The sequence below is a fragment of the Patiria miniata genome, unplaced genomic scaffold, assembly GCF_015706575.1.
Source record: "Patiria miniata isolate m_02_andy unplaced genomic scaffold, ASM1570657v1 HiC_scaffold_20, whole genome shotgun sequence".
NCBI lineage: Eukaryota > Metazoa > Echinodermata > Asteroidea > Valvatida > Asterinidae > Patiria > Patiria miniata.
Window position 1 is genome coordinate 21,331,105 of NW_024037059.1, and position 16,064 is coordinate 21,347,168.

At 41.6% G+C, this 16,064-nt stretch overlaps 1 protein-coding gene across 4 annotated transcripts in view; it reads left to right on the top strand.

Moving 5' to 3' along the window:
- Nucleotides 1-16,064, top strand: part of LOC119728190 (FGGY carbohydrate kinase domain-containing protein-like) — a 43,777-nt gene that overhangs the window by 8,929 nt on the left and 18,784 nt on the right. For all 4 annotated transcript variants that reach the window (XM_038200317.1, XM_038200315.1, XM_038200316.1 and 1 more), the window contains 3 exons: nt 791-947; nt 2,774-2,848; nt 4,165-4,285. In XM_038200317.1, coding sequence (XP_038056245.1) covers nt 791-947; nt 2,774-2,848; nt 4,165-4,285 — 353 coding nt within the window. The remainder of the gene's footprint in view (nt 1-790; nt 948-2,773; nt 2,849-4,164; nt 4,286-16,064) is intronic.

The following is a 16,064-nucleotide window of genomic DNA, read 5'->3' on the forward strand; positions in this document are numbered from 1 at the left end:
ATGCTTGTGTTCCTCAAAATGAACACATGACGTGAACAGTCCTCTTAAGACCAACCCGACCGACCATATAGGCTACATGGGTTGGGACACACCATTTTGGGGAGTCTGCCCTGGGGGATTAAGATATTTATAAGCGCTTATCCTATAATTGGTTCCATAAAGGCCTGAAGGTCACTCTGCCTGAGAGATTTCAAGCATAATACTTCATTGCTAAATTCAATCTGTCCGCTGACAAAAATATTATCATAATGATGTACCTGAAATGTTGACTTATTTTATATTTTGAACTGTGAAAATCAGTGGATAAACGGCCGAGAACGATCTTTTCACTGTGGCCGTTTGTGCTGACTCTCGACCGCAAACTTGCAGTTCCAGAAAGCAGTGTGGCTAATAACAGGTGGTAGTTCATTTAACCTTCAAGTGATTTAAGTGGGACAGTGGACTGGGGATCAGAGTTTGTTTACTTAAGGACCCCCCACAGAGGTCCAAAATGGTGCGTGAAACAAGCAACTTTCTTAAGAGGGCCGTTTTCGTCATGCATGTGACATTCGTAGTGATGCTGCTCTTTCTGGGTTTTTTGTCAAATGGTGGCAGCATACCAGTTGGATAATACAATGTATGTTTGTGTATATGTTGATGTCTGTGTTCATAGTTTGACTCGAACACTTATGTTTCTTTGTGAGAATGTAAAGTTGTTTCACATTTTTCCATGGGTTTTTGTTTCACTAGGGAAAACATGGCATTTTTATTCAACACGGAATCACTTTTATGTGTATTTTTTTCTCTCCAGAGGAGTAACTGTCTACCAGTATTTGCACAACCTATTACAAACCATGGCAGCAGCGCAGAATCTATCATCCCCAGCGGAACTGACAAGAGATTTCCACATTTGGCCCGATTTTCACGGCAACCGTTCACCATTGGCAGACTCGAGCCTTAAAGGGATGGTAAGGAAACCTGACTAGCTTCGTAGAACAAGACTAGACATGCTAACCAAAAAAGGTCCCAGACCACTCCAAGTCAGAGCATGCGGCAAAACTCTAATTAATTGATTCAGAATGGCTATTCAATAAAACTTTTTTTTTACACATCTGGACCCAGTTTCATGCCCTGGCCTACACCATGTTATGGAGAAGTTTTTGATTGTTAGGCAAATAAGGACCGAGTTATGGGGACTTTCTGCTGTCCCCACAGCATTATGGTCCCCACAAATACCCCGTACAGACGAGGTTAGTTCCCCACAACTATGGTACAAGACTGTGTGGCTCTGCTTAGCACGCAATTTTCTGCTTATAGAGCCTCCATCCATATCATGGAGATCGTAAGCAAAAAGCACAGCAAAAGCATGCTTAACACCATGCAGAGGAAAAGGTTGCTCATTAAAATTAGTGACGTAACAACAGAAATCTCCATGCGCGCACAACTGTTAGCACACCAACGCCATGATGTAGTGCTTAACCCACGATAGCTTTGAAAAAAAAAATGTTCGCGACCCGAGCTGTTCTGACTTTTTAGCCTCGAGCCTTGCGCATCGTTTGATACCAAAAACATAAGAATTGGACAACGGGTTGCCGTGCAGCGAAATAAATTCCGGCACTGTGTGCCGTGAAAACTGAATTTTCCCATATGCCTAGTGTACATAGAGCAGAATTACAATTTGTGCATATAAATAATTAGTTAGCCATAATTCCAAAACCCTTCGACCTATAGCCATGAAATTTCTTGGGTATGTTCATGATGAGTTGTTCTATGCATGTACCTAGTTTCCAAATTTGTCACTCAATGGCCCACATCTTCCCTTCCCCCCCCCCCCCCCCCCCCTGCCTGAGAGATGATCAAAATAGCCCGGCCCTTGTAGGATTAAGGCTAGCACAATTTCCTGCTATAAACAAGCACAACTTTTCTGCTAACTGGTAAGCAGTCCCTTCCATGAAATTAGGCCCTGGTCTGCACAATGGGCCAGATTTAGCCTATTCGTTGGCATTACAGGGTAATACTATACGATAGCACTCTTTCTGCCATCCTACAACCAGTCTTAGTCACAAGTGACTGTCAGTCAGTCAGTCAGTCATAGTCGGGAGTCAGTCAGTCTTGGGGGAGTCGGGGAGTCAGTCGGTCGGGGAGTCAGTCATAGTCGGGAGTCAGTCGGGGAGTCAGTCGGTCAGTCAGTCGGTCATAGTCAGTCTGTCGGGGAGTCAATCAGTCAGTCAGTCCATCCGTTCGTCAGGGCGTCCCTTCTTACTATACCCTACTTGTGGGGTGATGTTCCTTTTAGGACACATCACCCCACTATTTTAACAATAGAAAAACATCACCCCAGAAGAGGATCTTTAGTAAAAGGGACAAAAGGAACACAATGCTATCACCCCACAATTCCGTATGGCTTGGATGTCTGTCCGTCCGCCAAACTTTCAGTCAGACAGATACAGATACAAAGAGGTCGTACGCTAGCCAAAATGCATTTAGAAGCCTAATTTATAAAACCGTTCACATGTAATAATCACTCTTAAGTTACTGTACACATACTTCCAAAATTGACCCCCCCCCCCACCCCTATGCAAAAGGAACACCATTTGCCCGTGTTTGTTGACTGCTTTCCCATAATGCACTGTGAAATTGGCATCTCCATGGTAACCTCATAGTGGCACAAGTATCATTATGAATTGCTCAGATTGTGCCTAGTTTTTCAAACAACAGAAACATGAAATCCATTGAGTCGAGGATAACTTGTGTCGTTATCTTTTACTTTATTTGTTGATTTCTTTTTCTTCAGATAAGCGGCTTATCACTTTCTGCAGTGGTTGAGGATCTTGCCGTGCTCTATCTTGCAACTGTCCAGGCCATTGCTGTAAGATAAGATTTTTTTAACTTTAAGAATTTGCTTGTCTGGGTGACATGTAATCAGCATTAGTTAAAATGAGGATTTAATTTTCTTTCCAAATGCACCTTGGATTATATCCAGAGCCACGAGACAGGATTTTTTTTTTTTTTTTATTTATTTATTTCAAATTCAAATCATGAAATACTCCTACAAGAAAAAACTGACTAGGCATTCCTTCTCCAAACCCACTACAATTGTCCACTCAATAACAATTACCACACAGTCCTGACAAAACCCAATGCTGGGGGCTCCATTTTTGTCATAAAAGAAACCTGTAAGATGGAACTAGAAAATGATTATCTCATTGAAAACTGTGATTTAACTGTATTAAAGATGACTAGCATTTCTGTTGCAAGTTTCACCCCCAAAAAATAGATTTTGTCTATAAATTGCTATTTTTTTTTTCAAGTAATGCAAATGTTATACACGTTGGAGTGAGACATCATCTGAAAAATATGAGTCATGGAATGATTTTTTGTTATGTTGAATTATTTGCTACCTGCCACAATGCAATAACAAAGTTCTTGCAGGGTACACTGGTTCCCGGCCCCTTTCCCAATTGATAATGTTGGGATGGGAACCAGTCTGGTCGCAGGGCCGATCTGTTTGTCCAAAAAGCAACCCAACATTAAAGCCTATTTCCAGAGAGGTGCAGACCACAAAATAAAAAACACATTTTGTGTGTGTGTAAAAGTAACAAAGTGTGTGAAAGTAATTTGTTAGGATGAAAAAGTTTTATTTTGTACAGCATGGGAATACTATTATTCAGTTTTCATCACGTGTGCGTTCGATTACTTCCCCCGCCCTTACTCGTGCAAGCGCGACAGCGTTCGATTTACCTGTCACGTGACTTCTCGCGCTTACTCAAGCCTGGCCCAAGTAACTGACTCGTCGAGCCGGTTACTTGGGTAAGTATCCCATAAGGCCATGCAACAAACATGGCTGCCAAAGTGACGTCCGGCGGGCGCCTCAGGCCGTGTCCGAAACTGGCTTCCAGAGCTACGGCTATACGTCTATTGTCAGCACGTCCCCACGTATTTTCAATGGGCGCGGACCTAGACCTAGCTCTAGACAGTGGATTCGGATGCAGCCTCAGTGTCATGTCAAAGTTCATTTTTCCAGCTTTTGCATGAAACTTTACCCTGAAACCGTTCGTTTATTTAGCTCCACTGTGCATGTCTGTCATCACGTAAGGAGCCAGGCGCGAGTAAGCTGGGGGAAGTAATCGAACGCACTCAACATGCGTGTGCATGGATACCCATTTCTTTTCTTTGTTCATGCAGCATGGCACAAGACACATCATATCATCTATGGATACTGCTGGTCATTGTATATCAACTTTGTATGCGTGTGGCGGACTCAGCAAAAACCCTCTGTTTGTGCAGACCCATGCTGATGTCACAGGTAACTGTTGATTATTTTTATTTTCCTTTTTTTTAATCGATAGTTTGCGTAAACTGACGCCGTCTTTCTGAAACTAGCAATATTAGCAGACTTGTATAAGCAGTGGTTGCCATGATACGGTTGTTGTGGAGGAAAGGGGATTGGCATAATTTTCAAAGAGGTTTTTTTTGTTTATGGTGATTAGAATTGCTGTATTCACATCATATTTTCGGGACAAATCGTGTGTGGTCCCATTTTCATTTGCCACACAAAAGCTAACAAAACTGGACCCTCAAAAAGATAACAATTTGGGGGGAAAATATAAAAAGCGTACAATCGGCCCGAGCGCGAGTATCATGCATACAGAGACCGCACGATCCCACACGTGATGTGGCTGAACATTTTGTGCAAACACGTTCGCATGCGGTGTGTCAAGTCCGAGCGGTAAAATCTCATTATGAATTTATTTAAACGGCAAATGCATACACAGACATGACAGAAAAGATCAAAATCACGTTCTGGGAATTACTTTGCAGTTATTCTTTTTCTACACCGATGTTTGGTTGGTATTTTCTACGATCCAAATTCGTCCTGTTACGCCGTGTAGTCTGCATGGCACCGTACGTAGGCCACAGTTACTGTTTCCAGTCCTACATCATAGCTTTGATTCTGTTCTGAACCAGCGATTACCGATGGCACTGCTGCCGCACAGAACATTGTACAGCGGCATGGCTTCGATGTCGTCCATTACAAATGCGTCAGAAATATAGGCATTTTCGTCAAGATTTATCGTGTCAAGATGAAATAATATCGTATGTAACGATTATATTGTGCATTTTAATGGCGTGTATAATATTATACTGTGCGTATCGGGGGCTGAAAGAAATGTGATCGACATTTAATTTCCTGCGTGAATCATTATACTGACAGCTCGGTCACTTCTACATGTACCACGCGGTCTGGGTAAAATTTTGCGTGTCGAAAGTCCAAGTGCGGACAGTGGTCACATTTGACCATTTTTCATGTTACCATCGACTCGGTAAAACCTTCCAAAAAAAAAGTCCAGTGCGGACACGGCTTAAGACCGGCTTTTAAAAAATCGCGCAAATCCGCTGATACGCCGAAAAGTTCAGCAGGAAGGAAAATAAGGTATTTTGATCAGAAGTTTTAAGTAATTGGTTAATTGATATCCTTTGGATGGCAATGTGCCCCCCCCCCCCCTTTTGATAAAATCACCCTTGATCAGGCATTTGTTATATATGTACATTTTTCTTATTTTTCAGTATGTATTGATGTATAATATTTCATCGTGTATTATCTACTACCCCTTTGTATCAGGCACTCCTTATATTTTCTTATACCGTTATGTTGCAGGATATGTTTGTGTTTTGTTGCTGCCATTCATTGTTCTCATTCATATTGCCTGAAAAAGGTGTACACAGAAGAGACAGCAGACAGCTCATAAGAATAAAGTGGACTTCCAAAGTCAAACCCTTTACTTAACGTTGATCAGAAATCGCTGTCCATTGTCATTAACGATTTGGCACAAAACAAAATTGTTTCTCATCTCTCATCGTGAAAATAAAGCCAGGAGCAGGATGGTTTTATTTTATAATCTTTTCCCCCCTTTTAGGCGCACACTGGCCTTCATGTAAATGTTCCCGGACCTGAAACAAGTCCAAGTTGTATGTTAAAAACAGTATGTAGCAAGCATTTTATATAGTTTGTACACTGGAGATATATGAATTTCAACACCGTGAAAATATAGTTTACAATGAAGTCGCCGTGAAACTTTTTTACACTGCCAAGTAAGTTCATTTTCACGGTGCCAAACTGGGCCCCTCAGCAGGGGATAAGCTCACTGCAGTTTCACAGTGTTTTTACATGGGTCTTCTTGAGGTCCAAGGGTCTATTGTTATAGTCATACATGTAACTGCCCAGCAGGTCCAGCTTTCCTCCACTGAAGGAGTGAAAACCACAGATTAATGGTCTGAGTGATTGCAGGGTTAGTGTGATTGACAGCTACACTTACTGCCCAATGCCCACTGTCCAAGTACACAAAAGCTACAAAGTGTCCTCCTACAAGTATCCAACACCCTGTTTATTGTGATCACCTAATTAAGATTGAAAGGCAATGCTCAACGGATTAACGCAACCACAAAGTTAATGAGCTGGGCTCCACAGGAGGCGTCCCTGCATTTTCATGTTGTTTTTACTTGACCTTAACATGTCCTGGTTACGTGATGATTTTCAGCACGATTTCAGCAGATACTTGCGATGACATTGCCGTGAAAAAAATTTCACGGTGAATTCATGTCAAATTATATATTCACTCCAAATTCACGGTGTTGAAATTCATAGTAGCCTACTTTTTTTTTCAAACTCTAAAGACTAGTGCCTGTTGTAATGAGAAACAGTGTTTTATTTAAAGCTATAGTCCATCATTTGTAATTTGTGCATTTTGTTCGTTTGAAGCAACAAAAGGGTTCAAAATCTAATGAAGGATACTGAACAACTAACCTGATGAAGTTTCAGCTAAGCTTCAGCTGTACATTCCGAGAAAAACAGCATTCTAAGATCTCAATTTCAAATCCAAAGTTACTGAATCATGTTTTTGAATTGTTTTGAATTGCAGCTATACGCGACGTCGCGCACTGATCCGACGAATTATAACAACCACGCGCGCGTGTGCGTCATTCCAATACTTGTGCGCGCTGCGCTGAATAACAAAACGAACTACTAATTTAAATTTTCCTACGGTGCTTCTTAAGAATCACCGTTGGAAATGCCTTCTTTCGTTGATTACTTCAAAATGACAGCTTCCCAGAAGGAATAATTTCACAGGGAGTTTAGTTCCCTTACTATCTTTCAACCAAGTTTGTTTTTCAACAATAATTACGCCAGTTACTTTTCGGATGGCTGCAAATGATGGACTATAGCTTTAAGGAAGCTTGCCAAGTTGAATATTGCAAATGCTTGTCAGTTACTGAGTCTGTGGCAGAAAGCAATTTAAAGTAGCCCTCAGTGTCAGTCAACCATGCCTCTGGTAATAACAATGTTTTGTTGGTGAAAATGTCTGGATCCATAATGATGACTGACAAATGGGGGATATTAATCTTTTTTGTCCGAGAGGATTGTCAGTGCTGTGGTTTTCATAAAGCTTGTCACAAAACATTTCTTCGTTGCAAACAAGATATTGAAACGATCCAGAGTGTTTGAGTACTTGATTTTGCTTTGGACGTTGGTGATTATAAATCACCATTGTTAAAGCACAAAAAAGCAAGCCTAAATATCAAGATGGCTGATTCTGAGAATGCAACTGCAGACTTTATGAGAACGCAATCTTTAGAATTGATGTCAATAGTCAAGGGTGTGATGGCAATGCTGCAGACTCTACTGATTCTGATGCTCAATCCTCTCTACTTGATTGTCATCCAGCAGGCTGTAAACATCCAACCCACAGCTAAGATTTTCATGGGATCTCTCCTAGTCTCTGACTTCTGCTACGGATTGTTTGTAATTCTCCCGTATGCAGTTCTCATATTTGTGCCAAGTCTAACAGTAGTAAACCTTTTGTATTTCTGTGCCAGCGTGTTTAACATGCAGTGTTTTCTCTCAATGCTTTTGCTAACTGTTGACCGGTACATCGCCATAACCAGGTGTCTTCATTATCCACGTCTGGTGACCCTGCGTAGGTCACAAATCGCTTTGCTTTGCAGCTGCCTGACTTCTATAGTTTCTGCAGTTTTCACTCATTTTTGGCAGGAGCTGATGATTTATGTCACAGCCAGTCTCGCGGTGCTTGCTGTAGCTGCCATTGTGATCATGTACGCACACATTCTGACAATCGCAAGACGCCAACAGAGGCGCATCGCCCAGGAAAACCAGCCGGCCCAGGAAAGAATCAACTCCAAGCCTTTCACCACAGTCATGATTGTCTTTGCACTTCTTGTAATTGGATGGCTTCCATTTCTTGTGGTTGCCTTTGTCTACAATAATGCTGAAGTCAAACCTGATTGGTCGGCAGTTGTTCTGATTTTGTTCAACAACACCAAGTGGCTGGATGGAATTGTCTTTTGTCTGAAAAATGCTGAATGTCGGCAAATTATTCGTAGCATGACATCCGTTGCCCTCATTGCTTTGACTCAGAAGTGCCAATGCATGCGTCCTAATTAAAACATAATATAAAAACTAAACTTAAAAATAAACAAAAGTGTAAGTTGTTGTTTGAAGATACACAGTTGTGCTCTATAAGGACATACTCTTTGTGGTCCTGTGAACGAAAGAGGTATACAGGAAGCGTGAACACTTTGTGGACTTGGGAAAACAGGTTTAGAAGCATTTTGGGGTTAGGTTTATCTGTTGCAAAATGAAGAGGAACACTCAAGGAAATCATGATAAAAAAAAATTGGTTTGAAAGAGTGTTCACAGTGCCAGTAAAAAAAAAATTCTCTGGTTTTTCTTAAAGGGTCCATGAAGTGCATATTTTTAGGAATTTATTTTGTGCTATTTTCTAATCCTCTTTAATTGAAGGAAAACTACTTGACATCCCTTTTTTGGTTAATTTGATTGAGGAGAACCCTTTTTTAAACATGTAAAATTGTCCATGCTTTTGCAGACAACTGAGGGCGCGGTTGCCGTGATGTCATTCCAGTAAGACACTGTTCATATTTTATGTTTTTCTATTGAAATTGTGAACCCAAAAAATTGCTCATTGGAAACATTTTTAGAAAAGTGTGCTCATTAGCTTACTGCCATGAACTGTCACAACAACAAATCACACAAAAAAACAACATATCCAAAATTCTGGCAACTTATTGTGCACAAACCAAGTGCAACATTGAGGTTTCCACGTGGTATAACATCACACTTTTTCTCACGAATATGGAATTTTGCAGTAGCATAAAAACCAAAGAGGCACCAAAATACCCTTGAAAACAGCAAAATGGAAATTCATAATATTCCTGTATTATGCGTGCGAGGATGAATTTCAGGCGCGCTTTGGCGACCCAATAAATTTGCCTGGGCGTAATCTCCGAGCATGATGTGATGACCATTCAGCACAGGCCTGGACGTAATCTCCGAGCATGATGTGATGACCATTCAGCACAGGCCTGGGCGTAATCTCCGAGCATGATGTGATGACCATTCAGCACAGGCCTGGGCGTAATCTCCGAGCATGATGTGATGACCATTCAGCACAGGCCTGGGCGTAATCTCTGAGCATGATGTGATGACCATTCAGCACAGGCCTGGGCGTAATCTCCGAGCATGATGTGATGACCATTCAGCACAGGCCTGGGCGTAATCTCCGAGCATGATGTGATGACCATTCAGCACAGGCCTGGGCGTAATCTCAGAGCATGATGTGATGACCATTCAGCACAGGCCTGGGCGTAATCTCCGAGCATGATGTGATGACCATTCAGCACAGGCCTGGGCGTAATCTCCGAGCATGATGTGATGACCATTCAGCACAGGCCTGGGCGTAATCTCCGAGCATGATGTGATGACCATTCAGCACAGGCCTGGGCGTAATCTCTGAGCATGATGTGATGACCATTCAGCACAGGCCTGGGCGTAATCTCCGAGCATGATGTGATGACCATTCAGCACAGGCCTGGGCATAATCTCTGAGCATGATGTGATGACCATTCACCACAGGCCTGGGCGTAATCTCCGAGCATGATGTGATGACCATTCAGCACAGGCCTGGGCATAATCTCCGAGCACGATGTGACCACTCAGCACAGGCCTGGGCATAATCTCCGAGCATGATGTGATGACCATTCAGCACTGGCCTGGGCGTAATCTCCGAGATGATGTGATGACCATTCAGCACAGGCCTGGGCGTAATCTCCGAGCATGATGTGATGACCATTCAGCACAGGCCTAGCTGGGTGTAATCTCCGAGCATGATGTGACCATTCAGCACAGGCCTAGGCATAAGCACTGGAATGCCTGACTGTCCTGTAAGGCCTGTAAACAGTGTGGTAGGACTGACACTGGCCAAGCAACAAAAATATAAAGGCATTAGAGGGTACCAAGGTGTCTCGGCAATCTGTGGTTGTTGAGGGTCAGGAAGAAGTTGTTGCTGATTCAGAGCTAGGTTTCTGAGGCAATGGTGAGAGGCCTTCTCACTTACATGTAGCCATGTTTGCCTTTTGGGTCAGTAAGGGAGGCACAACTGAATGACCTGAATATGACTTGGATCATCAGGGTGAAAGAGGAGGCAATCATATTAGTCAAGCGGTTTGGGAAACTGTGTCGAATGCATCTTCAGTGCACAAAATGCTGTGATCCTTGTAAAAACAGTTAAAGTTGCAAGACCATGCTTTGTAGAAGATGGTACATGTAAACCTATGACCAAAGGTCGGTGAGATGGTGGCTTGTGCTTTCAGAGTAGTTTCGAGAAATGGTTCTCCGGAAGCTGCATGGTGGTCATGGTGGGTGTGACCAAGATGTTGACCTAGGTAAAACTGCGGCATTACTGGCCGGGCATGACCATCAATGTATGGTAATTTCTTAGATGGTGTGACTCTTGTCAGAGCAGTAAGTCGCCAGCAAAGAGGTGAGTGTCCCCTCTGCAGCAGTACAGAGCAGACAAGCCGTTATAAAGGGTGGCTCTGGACTTTCTGGGGCCACTTCCCTGGAGCAACAGTGGCAATGATTGGATATTGGTCATTGGTGCCTATTGCTCCCAATGGATGGAGGTGTACCTGCTTCCAGATACCAGGAGTGAGACATTGACAAACTTGTTTGCTGTTTTGGTGTCCCCAGTTGCATTCCAACCACGCCTCTGATCCAACTTTGAGTCAGCAGTCTTTGTTGAGTCTTGGATATATCTAAGACGTGGACTCACGGCGTACGACCTGAAGTCCAATGGACTATTTGAACGATTCAACAAAGCACGAGCCAATATGGTGGCCATGAGGATTGAGACTCTTGAATAAACATAGTTGATAATTGTCTTAGGAATCAACTTCTCATTGTGAGGTTTATTGAGATTAATTGTATTGCTCTATTTCCATTCAGGTACGTGTAATCACTCAAATTCAAAGGGTGGTAAATTTCCACCAAAGGAATGGCGCCTAGCCTTAGTCTACCGTTTGTTAATTATCTCCCGCGAGGCTTATCAATGTAGGGCTGCTGTGGTCCAATGGTTACAGTGTTCGACTCGTGTGCTGTGGTACATGGTTCGAATCCTGACAGGGAACATGGTGCTTGTGTTCTTGGGCAAGACACATTACTACAATTGCCTCTCTCCACCCAGGAGTACAAAAAAAATTGGTAACTGTGAAGGTAGAGACTCAATTGCGCTGATCTCGAGCTGCTGCAGAAAAATGGTCTCATTCCTGATGAACAGGGATCCGGATAATAATTGTGATGCGCATTTGAACATATCCATGGAATTTGCGCAATATAAATGTATACATTATCATTATTATTATATGTTTGTGGGATAACTGCATTGGGTAGACTTGTATCCAGGAAGCATAATCAGTGCCTGGGTAGAAAGTCATCCTCGGCTCCCCCCTGTCCATAGTGTGCCCGCCACAAAATTGTCCATTTTCATGCATTTATTTTGAGGTCGTGATGCTCGTACTTGTATACAGCATAGCGAATGTTCCGAATTTCCACCTCCAATGCATGCATATGCTTGCCAGTAAACATGGCGGTCAACGCTGTTCTTGATTTGTGACTAACGGTTTAAATTTAGTGGTATGCACAATTAAAATTTCCACATTTTGATTAAGCACCATCAGCCTTAAATATTTTTTTCCTTAATTAGAGCATGATTTTACTGGTTTGATAGCTTTTGTGAAGCAAATGAAAACAATTAGGGCAAAACATACACATTATAAATATGCAATTGAATGTCTACACTGTGACTTACATTTGATCCACTTAACAAATTTGGAAGAATGTAATTGGAAGCAGATTTTTTTTTTTTTTGGGGGGGGCTATTTGGTCTGTTCTCATTACCTTTGATATATTGGTACATGTATTGCTGACAAAAAGTTTACACAGGCTAGAAGAGAAGCAAACAGCTAAGTGGACTTCCAATGTCAATCCATTTGCCCGGTGAAGAAAGTGCTCTCCATTGTCATTAATCAATTAGGCAAAAAATAACGTTTCTCATCTCTCCTCCAGAAAATATAGCCAGGAGTTCAATTGTTTTACTTGTTTTAATCTTGCCCCCTTTTTTTGGTACAATGGCCTTCATGTAAATGTTACCGGATTTTAGGCAATAGCTCTTACATGTACATATCCAAGATGATATGTCGGAAACAGTATGTGGCAAACATTTGAATAGTCTGTTAACTGGAGAAAGAATAAAGAAATAGGGAGCGAGCACGTATCATTCCTTTTAACTCAGAAAACAGTACTTGTGGTAATGAGAAACAATTTTTTTTATGAGGAGCCTTGCTGAGTTGAATTTTGCAAGTGCTTATCATTTACTACGTATGTCTTTGGCAGAAAGCAATTGAAAACTACTCTAGTGTACAACCACGCCTCTGTTTGAAGCAGTGTTTGGTTTCGTCCTGACAGGTCTCGACCTTTGACTGACAAATGGGGGATATATTAGTCCTTTTATTGAGAAGATTGTCAGTGCTGTAGTTTTCTCAAAGCTTGTCTCAATATATTTCTTCATTGCAAACAAGATATTGGAACGATCCTGAATGTTTGACTCATGCTTTGGGTCTTAATAGCATCCTACTAGATTTTGCCTTGGACAAAATGTTGGACATTTGCCTTGGACATTACCATTGTTGAGGTACAAAAAACCCAAGCCTATTCCATCAAGATGGCTGATTTTGAGAATACAACAGCAGACTTTGTGAGTACGCAATCTGAAGTACATGTAGCCGTGCCTGCAGTGACGGTAATGCTACTAAGTCTACTGATTCTGATGCTCAATCCACTGTATTTGATTGTCATCCGGCGAGCTGTAAACATCCAACCAACGGCCAAGATTTTTATGGGATCTCTCCTAGTCTCTGACTTCTTCTTTGGATTGTTTGCTATTCTCCCGTATATGGTTCTCTTATTTGTGGCAAGTCTGACAGTAGAAAACCTTGTGACTTTCTGTCGCTCCTTGTTTGACATGCAGTGTTTTCTCTCGATGCTTTTACTAACTGTTGACCGGTACATCGCCATAACCAGGTGTCTTCATTATCCGCGTCTGGTGACCCTCCGTAGGTCACAAATTGCTTTACTTTGCAGCTGCCTGACTTCTATAGTTTCTGCCATTCTGACCAGCTTTTGGGAGAAGCAGATGATTTATGTCGTAAACAGCATCGCAGTGCTTGCTTTCGCTGCCATTGTGATCATGTACGCACACATTCTGACAATTGCAAGACGCCAACAGAGGCGCATCGCCCAGGAAAACCAGCCGGCCCAGGAAAGAATAAACTCCAAGCCTTTCACCACAGTCATGATTGTCTTTGCACTTCTTGTAATTGGAAGGTTTCCACTTCTTGTGGTTGCCTTTGTTTACACCAATAACAAAAAACCTGATTGGTTGATAATTGTTTCACTTGTGTTCAACAGTACCAAGTGGCTAGATGGAATTGTCTTTTGTCTGAGAAATGCTGAGTGTCGTCAAATCATTCGCAGCATGACATCTGTTGCCTTCAGTGCTTTGATGCAGAAGTGCCGATGCATGCGTGCTAACTAACACAATTAACAATTGCTGGGCATTTAATTTGTTCAAAGAAAATTGTAAATTGATGTTTGCAAATAATTTCATTTTTGTATATGTATGTGATTGTATTCAGGTGGTGTTAGGCCAGAGTATAGCATTGTGTGGTTTTTCAATTAGAAACAGTCTTGTTCAGTTGTTGAAGATCTATGCCGTACACGGTGTTTCTAGTCAATCTGTGGAGTGTTTCTAGTCAATCTGTGTGTACATTGCGTTTGGAAGCTCATCTTATTGTTTGAATTTTATGGTAAACTTTTCTTGTTTGATCTAATTTGCATAGTAGATCACGCCCCATTACATTGAAAAATTTGCGGTACAACAGTTCGTGGGACCGCCGTGAGTTGTTTCACTTGGTACTTGTAAAAAAAAAAAAAAATTGTTTGGGGACTAAAATTGTAGATTTGTCATTTTGGCACTTTTTTTCACTTGCAAAAATGTGAGTTTTCATTCTGATTTTTTTCTTTTTTTTGGAAGGAAGAGAGAACGGTTCACATTTAATAAAATATAACACTAGAACTTAGAATACCATGATTCGGTTATGTTTTTTTATCACTTCTCATATGTGTGCGAAGTTGATTTCAGACACATAACGTCTGTAACATTGTAATGTAATGTCTGTTACAACAAAAACATGATGTATCCATAACATCTAATTACCGGTATCTTTTTGTAAAATGTCATTGGTGTTTTTATAGAGTGAAGCTAATCTACCGGAACATAGTTATTTCATTAAATTTTTGCAAGAAACTTCACAGACTGTTATCAATATGTACTGAAAATCAACAATTGCGAGTGCACAATAAGCTTTGGCTGTGTTGCAAGGAGTCTTGCATGAAAGTCTTGCATGAAAGCGATCAAAATGATCCCCGACAGAGCTTAAATATGCGACGCCGAAAAAATGCGACGCCCGTGGAACATACATGTACATGTATGGAATACTGGAACACCATACTTGGGTCGATTTTCAGGGACTAGACAGACACACGGACCAAGCAACCACCAAGTGACATGTAGGCCTACAAGCTCCTGTCAAGATTGGGATCTGTTTGTTATTGTTAAATTCTTTATAGGGCTTAATTTCTCTACTGGCCTTCCGGTAAATGTTACTGGAGCTGAGCAAATGGGTCTTAATTAACATCCAGGCTGCGCAGCTGCTGGTAGGAGAAGAGTACGCTTTTTTTATACTTCGAGTCTGTGCTTGCTGTAATGATGTGATGCAAACAATTTGTTTTGATGGGGGAGCCTTGTCAAATTGAATATTGCAAAGGCTTGTCATTTGTTAAATCTTTGACAGAAAGCAATTTAAGGCTGCTTTTGTACAACAAGGCCTCTTGTAATAACAATATCCTTTTTATAGCTCCGTTTTGTAATTTAACTGACATGTCTCGATCTTTGACTGACAAATGGGGGATATAGTCCTTATTTTTTGAGAGTGTTGTCAGTGCTGTGGTTTTCACGAAGCTAGTCACAAGATATTTCTTCATTGTTGCAAACAAGATACTGTTATCTGTTATTATTATTATTATTATATTGGAACAATCCTGAATGTTTGACTCTTGCCTTGGGTCATAATCTAGCATCCTACTAGATTTAGCCTTGGACATTTGCCTTGGACATTACCATTGTGGAAGCACAAAAACCCAAGCCTATTTCATCAAGATGGCTGATTTTGAGAATACAACAGTAGACTTTGTGAGTACGCAATCTGAAGTACATGTAGCCGTGCCTGCAGTGACGGTAATGCTCCAAAGTCTACTGACTCTGATACTCAATCCACTGTATTTGATCGTCATCCAGCGAGCTGTAAACATCCAACCAACAGCCAAGATTTTTATGGGATCTCTCCTAGTCTCTGACTTCTTCTTTGGATTGTTTGCTATTCTCCCGTATATGGTTCTCTTATTTGTGGCAAGTCTGACAGTAGAAAACCTTTTGACTTTCTGTCGCTCCTTGTTTGACATGCAGTGTTTTCTCTCGATGCTTTTGCTAACTGTTGACCGGTACATCGCCATAACCAGGTGTCTTCATTATCCGCATCTGGTGACCCTGCGTAGGTCACAAATTGCTTTACTTTGCAGCTGCCTGACTTCTATA